Genomic DNA, 21,031 nt, shown 5'->3' with positions numbered 1-21,031 from the left:
TATACGGTAACTACTCACTTCTGCCCGTTCCAACGCTGATTTGGTCTCTTCATATATCACAATCCTACCTGTGGGCACTAGCACCGCCACTCTCCTCAGCCCATGCGCAGACTGATGGGAGGATGTGTGACATGATGGAACAGCGCGCGTGCAGAGGAGAGTGGCCAGAGTGTTATTGATGAGGGAGATGGCAAGGGGGCTGAGAAGAGTGGTGGCGGCGCTAGTCCTGAGGAGATGGCAAATGTGTTCAACAGGAAGGGTTAATAACTTTATATTAATAATTTTTATTTATATAGCACCAACATATTCCACAGCACTTTACAATTAAGAAGGGTTCTGCATGCCCCCTCTGGCACGCGTGCCATAGGTTTGCCACCACTGCTCTAGGACGTTCAGAACCTTAAATTCCACCCAGAATAGGTCAAGTGGAAGATTTAGGCCGGGATCACACATGCAAGAAACACGTCCGTGTCTCGTATGTGAAATCCAAGCTCTGGCGCCGGCACTTGGGAGCGGAGCGTGCGGCTCCATGTGTTCCTATGCGGCCGCACGCTCCGCTCTGGAGTGCCGGCGCCACAGCTTGGATTTCACATGCGAGACACGGACGTGTTTCTCGCATGTGTGATCCCGGCCTTACCATTATTCTGCCTAAACATTTCCCTTCCTTAGTCAATTTTGATCTCCAGCCAGACAAATCTTCTGAAGATTCTAAGTGGAGTTCTTCTGATGTGTTGCAATATCTCTATATTTACCTTACTACAACCACTAGTTTGGAGAAAAAAAAATGCTAAAAGAAATCTGAATAAAACTTTCTAAAATATACTATAGCTGATGCTTTCAAATAAAGCAATTTGTAGACTTATATTTCAGCCATTGAGTAAGATTCTTTATTCCTAGAATCTCATCCTCAAATATTGCTGTACACAACTCTGCCTCTCCTAATACTTCTAATTACCCAATGTAATAATACACATATTACTATGTCATTCACTGCTATTTATACATATAAAATACCAGCCCTCTCTCACCTCCATAGATTCAAAGGTAATATCTTAACATATAAAGAAATCTTGATTTAAACATGAGGAAATAAGTTTCAGAAGTACAAGTCTAATAATGATTGTAACAAGTTTGAAAAAGGTGGTCCACGTCTCCTCTTCCACTTAATCTGACATTGAGCCTGGGGAATCACTGGTAAGCGTGATCAGGACAGTTTCAAAGGAAATTATTTGATTCTTAAGAAGTTTCAGCTACAGTTGAATAATAATAGTGAAGCAGAGAGCCATCAGCTCATCTAAAGAAAGTCCTAAATACATACAGCAGCATTTCTCTATAATGGATGTCAAATTAGATAGAAAGGAGTGCCAACAAACAATCCTCTAAAGCTGAAGTTAAACACTGTACGTAAAAGTTATATATTTTACACACATGGTTCTTATTTGGATACTAAATGGATACTTTGCAATTGGTCATTGGCAATTGTATACAGGTTTGACTAGTTCATTGTATCTTGATTTTTTTTCTGCATGAGGTCAATAAAATTAAAAACAAATAAGAAAATGTCTACTACCCTGTGTGAGTTTTCTGATGTCTGATAAGATTTCTTTTCTGACTAAAACATCTCCCACAATTTGAACATGAGAATGGCTTCTCCCCTGTGTGAATTATCTGATGTCTAACAAGATCTGATTTCAGTATAAAACATTTCCCACAATTTGAACATGAGAATGGCTTCTCACCTGTGTGAGTTCTTTGATGTGCAAATAAACCTGATTTATGTTTAAAAAGTGTACCACACTCTGAACATGAAAATCGCTTTTCCCCTGTGTGAATTATCTGATGTGTAACAAGACTTGCTTTCCATTTAAAACATTTACCACATTCTGAACATGAATATGGCTTCTCACCTATGTGAATCCTCTGATGTTTAACAAGATATGATTTCTGTGTAAAACATTTTCCACATTCAGAACAGGAAAATGGCTTCTCTTCTGTGTGAGTTCTCTGATGAGTAACAAGATGTGTTTTCTGATTAAAACATTTCCCACATTCTGAACATGAATATGGTTTCTCCCCTGTGTGAATTCTCTGGTGTGTAACAAGATTTGTTTTCCGAATAAAACATTTTCCGCATTCGGAACATGAAAATTGCTTCTCCCCTTTGTGACTAGCCTGATGTGTAGAGAGATGTGAATTCTCTGTAAGATATGTCCCATATTCTGAAATTGAAAGTGGTTTCTCCTCTGTTTGGGCTATTTGATCTTGTCCGCAACTTCTGTGACTTTTGCTTTGCATAATAGTCTTTGATGAAGAAGAAAAGACCTGGTGAAAAGGATCAGATGGCAGATTTTCTCTGTAAAGGGTTTGAGGTGTGACTCGGATAGTATCTGGTGTAACACCATGATCTTCTGCTGCAAAATCTGAAAATATCACATGTCCCTCTGACTTCCTGGTGCAGTCATCTGCCAAGAATAACACGTTATAAAACCTATCAGTAACACTGCCTGGAAATTATATTCATTTTTATATTACAAACTATATTTAACTGTATTTTCAGTTTCAGTATTGTCTGTGCTAATAGGTGGTGTTTGTCTCATACCCAGCTACATGTAGTCTTGCACAGAGCAGGACAGATGGGAGAAGCAGTGTGGTCATCAACAAAGAGAAGCATAGCTTGCATTTGTTTTATATTCTTTAATGTAACTAATTTTTTTTCCAATCGTGAGGGTAGCCAATGGAAACACTGGCTTTCAGTAGAAAAAATGAAAAATAAAATAAAAAATTGTGTCATTTTAATTCTTGGTTTCAGTAATCACCATAAATAATATCTTCAATTTGTTGTACAGTTTGTTACGATTACAAGGACTCATAATATTCCCATGTTTATTGTTCTTGTGTGGCACCTTTATTTTAATAGTAATGTAGTATTGTAAAATGAAACCTATGACACTTACTTTTCAGTACTTCTAATAGAAATATATCTATATTGAGAGTTTTAGGCTGAGAAAATTGTTTTGTACATAAACTGTAAAGCCTATTGATGACTGGTAATATTTCTGCCTTCGATATCAGTTGTCTGTGACACCATGATCCTATCAAGCTTCAGAAATATATTTAGAGATATCCACTAGGCAAAGTGTCCAGTGTTAGACAATACTGTGAATACATAAGCATTTCATCTGTACCAGCTAAGAAGGGTGCTATGGCGGTAGAGAAAAAAACCTTCTAAAAATAGAGCAAAAAAGAATACTTTTTGTATTTAGATAATTTTTTAAGAATAAAATCCACATCAAAAAGCTCAGTGTGAACAAACCTTAAAAAGTCAACTTATCAATATACAAGCTGGTGACTAATTAGAATCCGTGACTTATCTACATTCAGTAGTTACTACTCACCTGGGTAGTCATATGTAGGAATCTCATCTTTACACCACTCACCACCAATCACAAATGTCTCTGTAGTATTAATATGGGTCAGATCTTTACCCTGAAAAAAATATGGTAAAAGTCACAGACAGATGAGAAGTCACATGTATGATCAGCTCTAATCCTGACAACTCCTTCATTCTTATTACACAGCTATAAAACATGGAATACTGGTGGATAAAACAAGACTGAACAAAAAACCTTCACAGCCGTCTACACAACATAGGGGAGAACTTATGACACCTTCTCTCCATCTACCTGATGATTTTGAAGAATATCAGGATTTTCTTGTTTACAGTCCTGTGGAAGAAGAGGACGGGGACATCTCTCTGGTGTTGTCCTCTTACTGGATAGAGCTGCAGGAATAACAAACAGGGACTGAATTCATTCTTTACATACAGATAATTATAGGCCGTGTGTATTTCTTTCTGTCTATTACCTGGTGATGTGAAGGGCTGTGAACCCTCCATCATGACGTCCTTGTACACATCTTTGTGTTCTTCTAAATACTCCCACTCCTCCATGGAGAAATAGACGGTAACATCCTGACACCTTATAGGAACCTGACACATACAATGATACCGTCATTCCCCCGATCCCTTCATAACGTTACTGTATAATGTCCCAGCATTCCCAGCAGTGTCACCTCTTCAGTCAGCAGCTCAATCATCTTGTAGGTGAGTTCTAGGATCTTCTGGTCATTGATGTCCTCATGCATCAGGGGGTGAGGTGGAGGCCCTGTGATTGGGCTCAGCGGCCTTCCCCATCCCTCAGATACAGGGGCCTGACAGCGCTCACTAGAGGTCTTCTCCACTACTGTGTAATCCTGGTTATGGAAAGACAGATTAATAAATCTCACTACAGACATTTCCAGAGTCCTCACCTCTCCAGTTCTGTCCATCTGTTATTCCCATAGATAAGAATGATGTAATGTGACGTCATCAGAATCTCTCACCTTTCCAGTAAGCCGGAAGAGGATCTCTAGGGTGAGGTGTAATATCCTCTCCAACATCTTGTCCCTGTCCCTATCCATCCTTGACGGGTCAATCAGGAAAATTCTCTTTTACAGAAGATCTCCACTGAGGAACAGATCTTGTAAGAACCTGAATGTGAATGAGTTAATGTAACATCATAAATAATCCAGAATAATAACACAATTACAGGAGATATAACATGAAGATGTTGTGTTCTCTCCTTTTTAATAATGACTGGAACATTTTATATGTTATAAAGACATAATCTCCACATCATATCTGCCATCTACATGGATAATTGTACAGATTATCAATACAAGAGCTATTCTGGTCCCAGAGACTCTGGAAATACAAAGTGCAATGACACTGGGAGGGTCCCGGGGAGCGGCCATAAGGGGGATTTACAGGAGTCATTCATTATAACTGCCGCAATTATAAATGTTGCCTGAAGAAACCGCGATAGCAACAAGTGTATAGAACCACAGAGAGGCTTCTACAGGGGACGTGTGCGCTTCTCTCTATTTATCGTCTATGGGACGGAGGAGAAACGAGCGCGGCTCTAACTGGTGACAATGCAGGAAGACGATGAGAGAATCGCTGACGTTTTCAACCCTCAACGTGACAGGTTCCCTTATATGAAGCCCAGAATGACAAATACAAATGTTATAGCGCCTGCGGCCAGTAATGGGGAACCTCCAGCACCTACCTCCACCTGCAGAGCCGCACACCACATATATGGCTGCTCTGTGCGCACAGGACCTGGGATGAGGTCACATGAGGGGAGGAGTCAGGGGTCACATGATCAGGGGCCTCAGTGTATGCAGGACTATGCTGGTTGTCATGGTGCTGGAGGAGCGTAGTTCAGGCAGCGCACATAGGGAGCTCCAGGGGAAACGTTCCCGTAGAGCCGACCACTTGCTCAGGAGACTTCAGAACATTTAGGCTATGTGCACACGTTCAGGAATTTTCCCGTTTTTTCGCTATAAAACCGCGAAAAAAAACGCATATATTAAGCAAATAATACAGAAAAAAAATGTAGTCAGCTTACCGGTCTTCAGAGAAATCCCCAGACCTGCCAATGCCCAGCACGGATCGGGGTGAGCGCCCACGCTATATGGAGACAAGGTGAGAAATGATCCAGCTGAAGGCGGAGGCGGTTCAAACTTTGTGAGACTTTAGTGGACAACTGAAACAATATAGCGTTTTTCAAAAAAATCTTTGCATAGCAAACACCTGGCACACCTGTAAGAACGATCAAAGCATTTCAACTATGAAGTCTTACTCATGATCATGAGTATGCTCGCGATCCCAAGGATGCTTTGCGGCAATGACCTGTGATGACGTGCGGTCTTGCGAGACCGCTACGTCATCTGGGGTCATTGCCACCAGGCATTACTGGGAAAATGCCTGTCAATCAGTTTTCCAAGCGATGCTACAGATCGCTTGGAAAACGCTAGCATTCTGCAAGCTAATTATGCTTGTAAAACGCTAGTGTTTAGCGGGAAAACGCATGCCAATTCCGCATGCGTTTTTCCCACGGCAGGGAGTTCCGGAATTGCCGCGGATATTTCCGAGGCAATTCAGGACGTACGCACATAGCCTTACAAATAATATCTTAGTAATAATATTATAATGAGGACATTCAGGGCCACCACCCGGGGCCCAACCCTCGGCAAGGGCAGTGTCCAGATTGCCATGATAATAATGTATTTTGGGCAACCATCATCAGCACTTATTGCCGGCAGGGGGCCTTCCTTTTGCTCCACTATCGGCAATAGAGAGACGCGGAGTGCATCTGCAACCAGGAAGCCATTCTTGCCTTCCTGTCACCTTATCTATGACGCAGCCACCATGATAATGTCGTTATTTCGCACATTGTTCATACACTGTAGATGAAAACCTAGAGAATGGAAAAAGTTCTATAAATCCATCCAAAATGCTTCGTGAGAAGCTGGAATATATGGCAAAAGCATCTATGCTTTTTATGAGAAAGGAACAATTAGTATGTAAATGTATCACGTATTATGATTTATTTAAAAGGCCTATGTGTAATATAACGATGGTAAGAGAGACTTATACCAAGAGTGAATGGTGGTATACACCAGAATATCATGGTGATCTCAGTGAGATGGCATAGTAGCTACTGTCACTTGAAAGGGGTTGTCTTGGCACAGATATTGATGATAGATAAATCACTGGGGATCTGACACCAGGCACCCCCACCAATCACCTGTTTGCTCTGGAGGCAACCTCATTTAAACCCTTATTGTCACGGGTTTACCGCGACAGAGAGGGACCAGAAAAATCGCAGATTTCTGATTTCTCCTACTCCTACACAGATCAGAAGCACTTCACTGTCATATTAAACGGTGCAGGTTTCTGTTAGCAGTGCAGGGGATCTGTTTAGCTTGAGTGTTGCTGGACCTTCCAGCTTTAATGATCTCAGCTGTTCAGTATTGGACGCTCCCCTCTCCAACATATACTCCCCTCTGGCATTCAGTGTTGCCAGTGTTAGATTAATTATACCCTGGTTTAGGAGTCTGGAAGAGCTTGTCATTTGACTAGGTGTTTGGAGTGCTGTTCTAAAGACTGTTGGTTGCAGATTTGTCTGTATGCTAACCCTCATCCTCTTCCATTTGTTTTTCTTTTCCCTTCCTTCACTGCCTGGTGATCCGCTTAGTTGTTTGCAAGTGTATCTTTGTGTGATTGGTATTTTCCTTTATCCCTGTACGTGTTCCCTCTTTAGTCTTCAAGGGGAGTTTAAGGCTGATCTAGGAGCTCAACAAGGTACGTGACCCCGGCGTCTTCACCATTAGAAGTAATCCGATGAGCAGGGATAGGTAGGGCGCCCTCTAGCTTCAGGGATAGGCAAGGAGCACCTAGCCTCAGGATATCTGAGTCGTGATACTAGCAATGCGGACTGCTGTTACTGGTTAATGCATCACAGATTCTATTCTACACATGAGCTGTGGTGCAGTACTTGGCAACAACCAGCAGGGTCTGCTGTATACTGAGTGGAACTGCACTTAGCGGCTCTGTTCATATGCCTTGATTCATCAAACTGTTTACGCCAGTAAGAAAATTGTTGCAAAACATGTTTGAAAAGTCACTACATTTTTTAAACGTTGGGTGCAGTTGGAGAGGAGGTGGGATAATGCGAGATTCTGTTCACACGTCAAATCAATCAAAAATTGTAGCGTTTCTTACACCAAGATTGTTACACCAGTTTGTGACTGGGGTAACAGTGCTGGTATGGACAAATTCATTAAGTTGTGTGTGCCTCTTAACTTACTCCTGCTCACCACTTAATGAGACTGGCATGCTACTCTGAACGAATCAGGGTCATAGTGTTTATAACTGGCCGCCACAGAAGGACATAACAGCTGTTCAGTGTGTGTGTGTGTGGGGGGGGTACCAGATATCAGACACCACCAAACTGCTATTAATGACAAAACCCAGGATGGTGTCCGGACAAGCTCGATCAGGCTGGACACCTGAAGCAGTAAGTAAAAGTACAATTTGTGGCAGTATACATAAACCATTGTCCATTAAGACACTGAAAACGGTGAGTGCATAAAGGAGCCTAAAGGCAACGTACCATGGAACATATAATAGCAAATAACTAAACTAATAGTATGCTAAAGCATTGTGAGAACAAACAAGTAAAGCCATAATGTATATGTATATAACCAGTCCCTATGGTGTGTACTGTATGTAAAAGGAAGTCACAGGGTAAGAGCGTTTCCTGTGAAAAACAAGTGGCACGTGACTGGAAGGAACGAATAGAGTACCAATATAGCACGAATATGGCAAATTCAGATTCGGCAACCGATTCTGAACATATTCCCTCAACTCTACTCAAGAGCCACCAGCACATCATTATTTCAGGATTTATTTAGTATTGCAATCGTGATAATTCCATCACCTGTGCAATCCTAAAGAAATCCTGAAAACATGATCAATATTAACCCCTTTACCCCCAAGGGTGGTTTGCACGTCAATGACCAGGCCAATTTTTACAATTCTGACCACTGTCCCTTTATGAGGTTATAACTCTGGAACAGATCCTGGTGATTCTGACATTCTTTTCTCGTGACATATTGTACTTCATGATAGTGGTAAAATTTCTTTGATATTACCTGCGTTTATTTGTGAAAAAAACGGAAATTTGGCGAAAACTTGGAACATTTCGCAATTTTTCGACTTTGAATTTTTATGCAATTAAATCACAGAGATAGGTCACACAAAATACTTAATAAGTAACATATCCCACATGTCTACTTTACATCAGCACAATTTTGGAACCAAAATTTTTTTTTGTAAGGGAGTTAAAAAAGGGTTAAAAGTTGACCAGCAATTTCTCATTTTTACAACACCATTTTTTTTTTAGGGACCACATCTCATTTGAAGTCATTTTGAGGGGTCTATATGATAGAAAATACCCAAGTGTGACACCATTCTAAAAACTGCACCCCTCAAGGTGCTCAAAACCACATTCAAGAAGTTTATTAACCCTTCAGGTGTTTTACAGGAATTTTTGGAATGTTTAAATAAAAATGAACATTTAACTTTTTTTCACAAAAAATTTACTTCAGCTCCAATTTGTTTTATTTTACCAAAGGTAACAGGAGAAAATGGACACCAAAAGTTGTTGTACAATTTCTCCTGAGTACGCCGATACCCCATATGTGGGGGTAAACCACTGTTTGGGCGCATGACAGAGCTTGGAAGCGAAGGAGGGCAATTTGACTTTTCAATGCAAAATTGACAGGAATTGAGATAGGACGCCATGTTGCGTTTGGAGAGCCCTTGATGTGCCTAAACATTGAAACCCCCCACAAGTGACACCATTTTGGAAAGTAGACCCCCTAAGGAACTTATCTGGATGTGTGGTGAGCACTTTGACCCACCAAGGGCTTCACAGAAGTTTATAATGCAAAGCCGTAAAAATAAAACAAAAATTTTTTCCCACAAAAATTATTTTTTAGCCCCCAGTTTTCTATTTTCCCGAGAGTAACAGGTGAAATTGGACCCCAAAAGTTGTTGTCCAATTTGTTCTGAGTACGCTGATACCCCATATGTGGGGGGAACCACCGTTTGAGCGCATGGCAGAGCTCGGAAGGGAAGGAGCATCATTTGGAATGCAGACTTAGATGGATTGGTCTGCAGGCGTCACATTGCGTTTGCAGAGCCCCTAATGTACCTAAACAGTAGAAACCCCCCACAAGTGACCCCATATTGGAAACTAGACCCCCCAAGGAACTTATCTAGACTTGTTGTGAGAACTTTGAACCCCCAAGTGTTTCACTACAGTTTATAACGCAGAGCCGAGAAAATAAAAAATATTTTTTTTTTTCCACAAAAATTATTTTTTAGCCCCCAGTTTTGTATTTTCCCAAGGGTAACAGGAGAAATTGGACCCCAAAAGTTGTTGTCCAATTTGTCCTGAGTACGCTGATACCCCATATGTTGGAGTAAACCCCTGTTTGGGCACACGGGAGAGCTCGGAAGGGAAGGAGCATGGTTTTACTTTTTCAATGTAGAATTGGCTGGAATTGAGATCGGACGCCATGTAGCGTTTGGAGAGCCCCTGATGTGCCTAAACAGTGGAAACCCCCCAATTATAACTGAAACCCTAATCCAAACACACCCCTAACCCCAACGGTAACCCTAACCACACCCCTAACCCAGACACACCCCTAACCCTAATCCCAACCATATTCCCAATCGTAAATGTAATCTAAACCCTAACCCTAACTTTAGCCCCAACCCTAACCCTAACTTTAGCCCCAACCCTAACTGTAGCCTTAACCCTAACCCTAGCCCTAACCGGAAAATGGAAATAAATACATTTTTTTATTTTTCCCTAACTAAGGGGGTGATGAAGGGGGGTTTCATTTACTTTCATAGCGGGTTTTTTAGCGGATTTTTATGATTGGCAGCTGTCACACACTGAAAGACACTATTTATTGCAAAAAATATTTTTTGCATTACCACATTTTGAGAGCTATAATTTTTCCATATTTGAGTCCACAGTCATGTGAGGTCTTGTTTTTTGCAGGACGAGTTGATGTTTTTATTGGTAACATTTTTGGGCACGTGACATTTTTTGATCGCTTTTTATTCTGATTTTTGTGAGGCAGAATGACCGAAAACCAGCTATTCATGAACTTTTTTGGGGGGAGGCGTTTATACTGTTCCGCGTTTGGTAAAATGGATAAAGCAGTTTTATTCTTCGGGTCAGTACGATTACAGCGATACCTCATTTATATCTTTTTTTATGTTTTGGTGCTTTTATACGATAAAAACTATTTTACAGAAAAAATAATTATTTTTGCATCGCTTTATTCTGATAATTTTTTTATTTTTTCGCTGATGATGCTGTGTCGCAGCTCGATTTTTGCGGGACAAGATGACGTTTTCAGCGGTACCATGGTTATTTATATCCATTAGGGTTGAGCGACCTTTACTTTTATAGGATCGGGTCGGGTTTCACGAAACCCGACTTTTTCAAAAGTCGGGTCAAGTGAAATCGGCCGATCCTATAAAAAAGTCGGGGTCGGCCGAAACTCGAAACCCAATGCAGTGCATTGTGTTTCCAATGGTTCGCAGGGTCTGAAGGAGCGGAAACTCTCCTTCAGGCCCTGGGATCCATATTTAAGTGTAAAATAAAGAATTAAAATAAAAAATATCGCTATACTTACCCTCTGACGCGCCCTGGTACTAACCGGGAACCTTCCTTCCTTCGAATCAGCGCTTCCAGGACCTTGCGGTGACGTCGCGGCTTGTGATTGGTCACGCGGCCGCCCATGTGACCGCTCGCGCGACCAATCACAAGCCGCGACGTCACGCAAGGTCCTGCAAGCGCTGATTCGAAGGAAGGAAGGCTGCCGGAAAGAAGCAGGGCGCGTCCGAGGGTGAGTATATTCCTATTAGGTATATACTCACCCTCGGACGCGCCCTGCTTCTTTCCGGCAGCCTTCCTTCCTTCGAATCAGCGCTTCCAGGACCTTGCGTGACGTAGCGGCTTGTGATTGGTCGCGCGAGCGGTCACATGGGCGGCCGCGCGACCAATCACAAGCCGCGATGTCACCGCAAGGTCCTGGAAGCGCTGATTCGAAGGAAGGAAGGTTCCCGGTTAGTTCCAGGGCGCGTCAGAGGGTAAGTATAGCGATATTTTTTATTTTAATTCTTTATTTTACATTAAATATGGATTCCGATACCGATTTCCGATATTGCAAACATATCGGAAATCGGGATCGGAATTCCAATACCACATTCAGAAGATCGCCGACTTCATGGCCGACCCCACACAGGGGTCGGGTCGGGTTTCATGAAACCAGACTTTGCCAAAAGTCGGCGACTTCTGAAAGTGGCCGACCCGTTTCGCTCAACCCTAATATCCATCTTTTTGATCACGTGTTATTCCACTTTTTGTTTGGCGGTATGAGAATAAGGCTATGTTCACACGTTCCTGATTTCCCTGCTGTTTTTTCTGCACTAAAAACCGCAGCTCTTGGCAGAAAACGCAGGTGCGTTTTTTGGTGAGTTTTTGGTGCGTTTTTTTATGCGGTTTTTAGTGCGGTTTTTTATGCAGTTTTCTCTGCAGATTGTCTGTGTGTTTGCTAGGAAGTTTTTTTGCTAGGAAGTAAGGGTTAAAATGGCTGAAAATACCCTAACCCTAACCCTACCCCTTACCCTACCCCTAACCCTAAACCTAACCCTACCCCTAACCCTAGTGGGGGAAAAAAAAAAAATTCTTTATTTTATTATTGTTACTACCTATGGGGGTGATAAGGGGTGGGGGGTCATTTACCTTTTTTTTTATTTTGATCACTGTGAGGTTATCACAGTGATCAAAATATGCCTGGAACGAATCTGCCGGCCGATTTTGGAAGATGGCGGCGCCCAGGAAGAAGATGGACGGACACCGGGAGGCCCCGTAAGCGTCGGAGCACGGGGGGGCGGTGGCATCGGAGCAAGGGGGGGTGGGATTGGAGCACGGGGGACAGCCACACTCCGCCCACGCACTTCCTGCTGCAGCGGTTTCTGCACCACAAACCGCAGAAAACCCGCAGATATTTTTTTCGTCTGCGGGTTTTACTGCAGTTCCGCACAAAGAAGTGACATGGTCCTTCTTTTTTACCGCAGCAATTCAGCGCGGCTTTTTTAGTGAATTTCCGCAATGTGGGCACAGCGGTTCCTGTTTTCCATAGGGTAACATTGTACTGTACCCTGCATGGAAAACAGCTGCGGACCCGCAGCGGCAAAATCGCGGCGATTCCGCAGTAAAAAACGCATTGTGTGAACATGGCCTAAAGCGTTGTTTTTTGCCTCTTTTTTTTTTTTTTTACGGTGTTCACTAAAGGGGTTAACTAGTGATATAGTTTTATAGGTGGGGTCGTTACGGACGCGGCGATACTAAATATGTGTACTTTTATTGTTTTTTTTTATGTAGATAAAGAAATGTATTTATGGGAAGAATATTTTTTTTTTCATTATTTAGGAATTTTTTTTTTTTTTTACACATTTGGAAATTTTTTTAAAAACTTTTTTACTTTGTCCCAGGGGGGGACATCACAGATCGATGATCTGACAGTTTGCATAGCACTCTGTCAGATCACCGATCTGACTTACAGCTGTGCAGGCTTACCAAGCGCCTGCTCTGAGCAGGCACTTGGTAAGCCACCACCCTCCCTGCAGGACCCGGATGCCGCGGCCATCTTGGATCCGGGTCTGGAGTAGGGAGGGAGGTAGGGAGACCCTCGCAGCAATGCGATCATATCGCGTTGCTGTGGGGGTCTCAGGGAAGCCCCCTCCCTGCGCGACGCTTCCCTATACCGCCGGCACACCGCGATCATGTTTGATCCGGTGTGCCGGGGGTTAATGTGCCGGGGGCGGTCCGTGACCGCTCCTGGCACATTGTGCCGGATGTCAGCTGTGATAGGCAGCTGACACCCGGCCGCGATCGGCCGCGCTCCCCCCGTGAGCGGGGCCGATCACTATGACGTACTATCCCGTCGAGGGTCAGATAGGCCCAGGGCACCTCGACGGGATAGTACGTCTAAGGTTAGAGAGGGGTTAACAATATGTTAACCTACAGTTGTGCGCAAAAGTTTACATACCCCAGCAGAATTTTTGCTTTCTTGGCCTTTTTTCAAAGAATATGAATGATAACACCAAAACTTTTTCTCCATTCACTGTGTTTTCTCTTTTCAAATCATAATGACAAAACAAACCATCCAAATGACCCCGATCAAAAGTTCACATACCCTGGTGATTTTGGCTTGATAACATGCACAGAAGTTGACACAAATGGGTTTGAATGGCTACTAAATGTGACCTGTTCAGGATGCAAAGAAAAACCCACAAATATCAGCTGAAATAATGGACTCTGAAAACTAGCAGTGTGGCTGTTTCAAGATGCAAAATAAGGAGGCATTTGAAGGAAAATGGAATGCATGTTCGAGTCGCCAGAAGAAAGCCATTACTGTGCAAATGCCACAAAGTATCTTGCCTACAATACGCAAAACAACACAGAGACAAGACTCAAAGATTCTGGAACAAGGTAATTCGGAGTGATGAGACCAAAATGGAACTTTTTGACCACAACCATGAACGTTACATTTGGAGAGAGGACAAGGCCTATGATGAAAGGAACACAATTCCTACAGTAAAGCACGGTGGTGGATCGCTGATGTTTTGGGGATGTGTGAGCTACAAAGGCACAGGAGACTTGGTCAAAGTTGAAGGAAAGAAGAATGCAGCACGTTATCAGCAAATACTGGAGGCAACTTTACAATCATCAGCCCGGAAGCTGCGCATGGGATGTACTTGGACGTTCCAACATGACAAAGATCCAACACACATGGCCAAGTCGGCCGGTCATTAGCTACAGCAGAACAAAGTGACGGTTCTGGAGTGGGCATCCCAGTCTCCTGACCTCAATATCATTGAGCCACTCTGGGGAGATTGTTGTGAATTCCGCTCTTGGGCTCCCTCCGGTGGTTGTAAGTAGCATTTTTGTGAGTTCTGCTCTTTGGCTCCCTCTTGTGGTTTTGAGTGGTATGGCTGCTTCTTGGTTTAGCTTCAGCAGCTGTTTTCACTGATCGTCTTTCTGGCTCGGCTATATTAGTCTGGCCTTATCCCTCATTCAATGCCAGTTGTCAATTGTTCCTGCCTGGAGTCATTGCTCTTAGGACTTTCCTGACACTCTGACCAGTTCATCAAAGCTAAGTCCTTGCTTGTCCTTTTGCGGTTCTCTTGTTGTGGACTTGTTGTTCAGCACTTTCTCTGTTTTTGTTCATTTGTCCAGCTTTTCAGTATGGATATATTCAGCTAAGCTGGAAGCTCTGGGCAGCAGAGTTTGCCCTCCACACCTTTAGTCAGGTGTGGAGATTTTTGCATTTCTCTGCGGTGGACTTTTTCTAGTTTTTATTACTGACCGCACAGCGTTCTGTCCTGTACTATTTTCTATCTAGCTAGAAGTGGCCTCCTGTGCTAAATCTTGTTTCATACTACGTATGTCATTTCCTTCTCCTCTCACAGTCATTATTTGTGGGGGGCTAATCTAGCCTTTGGAGATTTTCTCTGAGGCAAGATAGTTTTCCTGCTTCTATCTTTAGGGGTAGTTAGCTCTTAGGCTGTGACGAGATGCCTAGGCAGAGTTAGGAGCATTCCACGGCTACTTCTAGTGTTGTGTTGAGCTTAGGGACTGCGGTCAGTATAGTTGCCACCTGCTCAGAGCTAGACGCATGTCGCTCCTTAATCACCAGATCATAACAGTACAACTGGCCAAAAATGAGCTGAATGCCTCTCAAAAGAAGGAAGAGAAAAAGAGTTCTCAGCCATTTTTTTTTCTTTAGTTTGTTTTGTCTTTTTCCTTCCTCTTGATCTCTGGGTGATTGGGGATTTGGATGCAGGCATGGATGTTCAGGGTTTGTTTTCTCGTGTGGATCAGCTTGCTGCAAGAGTACAGAGTATTCAAGATTATGTGGTTCAGACTCCGGCCTTAGAGCCTAGAATTCCTACTCCGGATTTGTTTTACGGGGATAGATCTAAGTTTTTGAACTTTAAAAATAACTGCAAATTGTTTTTAGCTCTGAAACCCCGTTCCTCTGGTGACCCCATTCAGCAAGTAAAGATAGTTATTTCCAGGGTGGATTTGATTTACCGTATATACTCGAGTATAAGCCGAGATTTTCAACCCAAATTTTTGGGCTGAAAGTGCCCCTCTCGGCTTATACTCGAGTCATGGTAGCGGTGGGGTCGGCGGGTGAGGGCGCTGAGGCATACTTACCTAGTCCCAGCGATCCTTGCGCTGTCCTTGCCGTCCCACGGTCTTCTGTGCTGCAGCTTCTTCCCCTCTTCAGCGGTCACGTGGGACCACTCATTAGAGAAATGAATAGGTGGCTCCACCTCCCATAGGGGTGGAGCTGCCTATTCATTTCTCTAATCAGCGGTAACGGTGACCGCTGATAGAGAAAGAAGCTGCGGCACCGAAGACCAGCTGTGACAGGCGGGGAGCGCCAGGATCGCTGGGACTAGGTAAGTATGTCATATTCACCTGTCCGCGTTCCAGCCGCCGGGCGCCGCTCCATCTTCCCAGCGTCTCCGCTCTGACTGTGCAGGTCAGAGGGCGCGATGACGCATATAGTGTGCGCGGCGCCCTCTGCCTGATCAGTCAGTGCAGAGACGCCGGGACGAGACGCCGGGACCGGACGCTGGGAGCTGCAAGCAAGAGAGGTGAGTATGGCTTTTTTTTTTTTTTTTTTAATTGCAGCAGCGGCCATGGCACAGATTTATGTGGAGCATCTATGGGGATATATGAACGCTGCAGAGCATATATGGGGCACAGCTATGGGGAGATATGAACGCTGCAGAGCACTGTATGGGGCACAGCTATGGGGAGATATGAACGCTGCAGAGCACTATATGGGGCACAGCTATGGGGAGATATGAACGCTGCAGAGCACTGTATGGGGCACAGCTATGGGGAGACATGAACGCTGCAGAGCACTATATGGGGCACAGCTATGGGGAGATATGAACGCTGCAGAGCACTATATGGGGCACAGCTATGGGGAAATATGAACGCTGCAGAGCACTGTATGGGGCACAGCTATGGGGAGATATGAACGCTGCAGAGCACTATATGGGGCACAACTATGGGGAGATATGAACGCTGCAGAGCACTGTATGGAGCACAGCTATGGGGAGATATGAACGCTGCAGAGCACTGTATGGGGCACAGCTATGGGGAGATATGAACGCTGCAGAGCACTATATGGCACAGCCAAGGGGGAATATGAACAGTGCAGAGCACTATATGGGGCACAGCTATGGGGAGATATGAACGCTGCAGAGCACTATATGGGGCACAGCTATGGGGAGATATGAACGCTGCAGAGCACTGTATGGGGCACAGCTATGGGGAGATATGAACGCTGCAGAGCACTATATGGCACGGCCAAGGGGGAATATGAACAGGGCAGAGCACTATATGGGGAACAGCTATGGGGAGATATGAACGGCGCAGAGCACTATATGGCACAGCTATGGGGAAATAATTATCTATTTTTATTTTTGAAATTCACCGGTAGCTGCTGCATTTCCACCCTAGGCTTATACTCGAGTCAATAGGTTTTCCCAGTTTTTTGTGGCAAAATTAGGGGGGTCGGCTTATACTCGGGTCGGCTTATACTCGAGTATATACGGTAAATCTAACTGATTTAAATCACGATTTAAATCACTAGTCAGTAAGGCTTGATTTAAATCAGTGATTTAAATCAAAGTTTCTATCTAACTGAATTTGACTCTGCAGAGGTCCCAGCCTCTTCTTCACGGCAAAAATGTTACAACATGAACAGAGTTGAGAAAAAGACCTTAATCCTATTGTTCTACAAACCTATGAATACAGAATCAACCCCTTCAGTGCCAAGTCCCAAGAAGTTAGACAATATGTTTCTGATTGTTTGGAGTGGAATAGATCTGCACAACACAAGAAGAATGTGAATCTAAATGTGAGGAGGAGGAAGGGCAAGCAGACAAGAAAATGAAAGTGAAACTTTGAGCACAATACTGCAGCATAGTCACAGACAGACAAGTCTGGATCTGTTTGTGTGTACGATCTGAGGTTTATTACATTCTTTCCTTATAATGGCAGCAGGCCGTAAAAGAGACCCAGTTTGGGAATATTTTAATGAAGCTCCTTCGCCTATCGGTAAGGCAGGCATGCGTGCAAAATGCAAACGATGCAACAAAGAGACGCAAGGCCTGGTGGCGCGAATGAGGCAACATCATGAGAAGTGCGGTGATGAAGAGGAGTCATCTTCATCACCGCACTTCTCATAAACCTCAGATCGTACACACAAACAGATCCAGACTTGTCTGTCTGTGGCTATGCTGCAGTATTGTGCTCAAAGTTTCACTTTCATTTTCTTGTCTGCTTGCCCTTCCTCCTCCTCACACTTAGATTCACATTCTTCTTGTGTTGTGCAGATCTATTCCACTCCAAACAATCAGAAACATATTGTCTTAACTTCTTGGACTTGGCACTGAAGGGGTTGATTCTGTATTCATAGGTTTGTAGAACAATAGGATTAAGGTCTTTTTCTCAACTCTGTTCATGTTGTAACATTTTTGCCGTGAAGAAGAGGCTGGGACCTCTGCGGAGTCAAATTCAGTTTTGAGAACTGCGTAAGTAAAGCGAGCGTCTGTGATAATATAGGAGAGAAACTGCCCACTAATCCTACAGAAACCTCTGGAAGAGCATGGCATTGTGAATGTTACACATATACAGCCTTTATTCTACTGAGTTAAACAACTCAGCTTTATCTCATGATGGAAGAACCTTTGGATGGTAAAATATTTTCCTCAAAAAGCAGTTTATTGAAAAAAATCCGATTTAAAAAAAAAAAAAAAAAAAAAAAAAAAAATCGATTTTTTTGATTTTTTTTTTTAAAAAACATTGATTTTTATCCACCCTGGTTATTTCTCTACTGCGTGGCGACCCTCAGGACTGGGCATTCTCACTTGAGTCAGTATAGTTGCCACCTGCTCAGAACTAGACGCATGTCGCTCCTTAATCACCAGATCATAACAGGAGATCTCAAGCGCACAGTTCATGCTAGACAGCCCAGGAATTTACAGGAACTGGAGGCTTTTTGCCAAGAAGAGTGGGCAGCTTTACCATCTGAGAAAATAAAGAACCTCATCCACAACTACCACAAAAGATTTCAAGTTATCATTGATGTTAGAAGGGGCAATACACGGTATTAAGAAATGGAGTATGTGAACTTTTGATCAGGGTCATTTGGATGTTTTGGGTTGTCATTATGATTTAAAAAGAGAAAACACAGTAATGTGACAATAAATGGCTTCACCCAACCAATAATGAGGAGTGTAGAAAAAGTTTTGGTGCTATCACTCATATTCTCTGGAAATAGGCCAAGAAAGGAAAAAGTCTGCTAGGGTATGTAAACTTTTGAGCACAACTGTACATTTCTCTTCCTGTTTTGAATAAGAAAACAGTGTGCAATGTTCCCAATGCAGGAAATAAAAACTAGTATAAAGATTTTGTGATTAACTCATGTTTTTGAACACACTGCTATTATTTTGAACACTACTGTAGATCCACATGCCCCCTCCCTTCTGAGCCCAACGATGTGCCTAAACCGCAGTTTGTGGCCACAAGTTTGACATTACTGTAGCAAGGAGAGCCCACTTAATTTACAGGGAGCGTGTATCCAGAAGCAGGAGCTGGGCACAATGTACAGGGCACTACAATGTACAGGGCACTACAATGTACAGGACGCATATTTGCAATTTTCACTCTACAATGTCCCCGCTGATTATTTTTCTCCAATGGAGAAAATATTGACACTAAAACCACAGATGAATTCCCAGAGAGGTGTAATTTCCATCACAGATTAACCTCTTCCCCCCGAAGCTGCGATCTGGCTGTAGGTGCAGAGAGCGGTGTGAGATTGTCTCAGTGATGGTCACATGTGGGGAATCATCTGATCCGGGATCGGCTTCTCATGTCGTAGATTGGAACATACACGACTAGGGGCAGAAGTGACGTCATGTTATTTATTACCCCGGTCACTAATCTCAGGGGGACGGAGGGGCACAGTGTGCGCGATATGCGATATGTGTCTGTACTATCCAACCCGCCAGGCAGGGCCGGACTGGCCATTGGGCAGTTCTGACAAATGCCAGAAGGCCAGAAGGGCCGGTGGCAGTAGTGGGCCGCTCGAGTGTGCCACTGTAGGCACACTCCCCCCACTGTCGGCACACTCACCGCCCCGCATTCAACTATACCGGCATCATAGACGCTGATACAGTTGAATGCAATGATGAAGGAGAGAGCGTCCGCTATCGCTCCCTCTCCCATCATTCCCCGCTCTGCCTCTGACACTGCGGATGCGCGATGACGTCATATCATCGCGCACCTGCTGTGTGTCAGGCGGGCAGACTGCAGCTGCTGAGACCGGAGCCAGGAGCACCACGGGGCAAGAGGAAAGGTGAGTAGAGTGTTTTTAATTATCAATGAGTGATAACTGGATTGTGGGGCTATTGTGGGGGGCTGTGCTGCATTACATTCTATGGGGGCTGTGCTGCATTACATTCTATGGGGCTGTGCTGCATTACATTCTATGGGGCTGTGCTGCATGACATTCTATGGGGCTGTGCTGCATGACATTCTATGGGGGCTGTGCTGTATTACATTCTATGGGGGCTGTGCTGTATTACATTCTATGGGGGCTGTGCTGTATTACATTCTATGGGGGCTGTGCTGTATTACATTCTATGGGGCTGTGCTGCATTACATTCTTTTGGGGGCTGTGCTGTATTACATTCTATGTGGCTGTGCTGCATTACATTCTATAAGGCTGTGCTGTATTACATTCTATGGGGCAGTGCTGCATTACATTCTATGGGGCTGTGCTGCATTACATTCTATGGGGGCTGTGCTGCATTTCATTCTATGGGGCTGTGCTGCATTACATTCTATGGGGCTGTGCTGCATTACATTCTATGGGGGCTGTGCTGCATTACATTCTATGGGGGCTGTGCTGTATTACATTCTATGGGGGCTGTGCTGTATTACATTCTATGGGTCTGCTGCATTACATTCTATGTGGGCTGTGCTGCATTACATTCTATGGGGGCTGTGCTGCATTACATTCTATGGTGACTGAGCTGTAATGCTGAATACAGCTGTAATTATATGTTATATAGTCGTGTTACACTCCCCTCACTTCTTGTAACCTACAAGTGTACAAAGATATTATACAGTCACCATATGACAAGTGGGCCTGTGTGACTTCAAATGCCAGGGCTGAATTTTAGTCCCAGTCCAGCCCTGCCGCCAGGTCTGAGTCTACATCATCGGGAACAGAGGGAAAATATGTCTCCTGGAGCACAAACCCCCCAAATCACCTCAGTAATGGAGGGGTTACTGCCCCCTGCCCCCGCCCAGTAATGGGGAATCTCCAGCACCTACCTCCACCTGCAGAGCCGCACACCACATATATGGCTGCTCTGTGCGCACAGGACCTGTGATGAGGTCACAGGAGGGGAGGAGTCAGGGGTCACATGATCAGGGGCCTCAGTGTATGCAGGACT

At 43.9% G+C, this 21,031-nt stretch overlaps 1 protein-coding gene across 1 annotated transcript in view; it reads right to left on the bottom strand.

The window, feature by feature from the left end:
• Positions 1 to 620: 620 nt before the first annotated feature.
• LOC138663959 (zinc finger protein 585A-like) overlaps positions 621 to 21,031 on the bottom strand; it is a 74,069-nt gene continuing 53,658 nt past the window's right edge. Inside the window, exon 9 of the mRNA XM_069750348.1 lies at positions 621 to 2,198. Coding sequence (XP_069606449.1) covers positions 1,567 to 2,198 — 632 coding nt within the window. The 3' untranslated portion in view covers positions 621 to 1,566. The remainder of the gene's footprint in view (positions 2,199 to 21,031) is intronic.

This window comes from Ranitomeya imitator, chromosome 2 (genome assembly GCF_032444005.1).
Source record: "Ranitomeya imitator isolate aRanImi1 chromosome 2, aRanImi1.pri, whole genome shotgun sequence".
Classification (NCBI taxonomy): Eukaryota; Metazoa; Chordata; class Amphibia; order Anura; family Dendrobatidae; genus Ranitomeya; species Ranitomeya imitator.
This window is presented reverse-complemented; position numbering and strand designations above follow the sequence as displayed.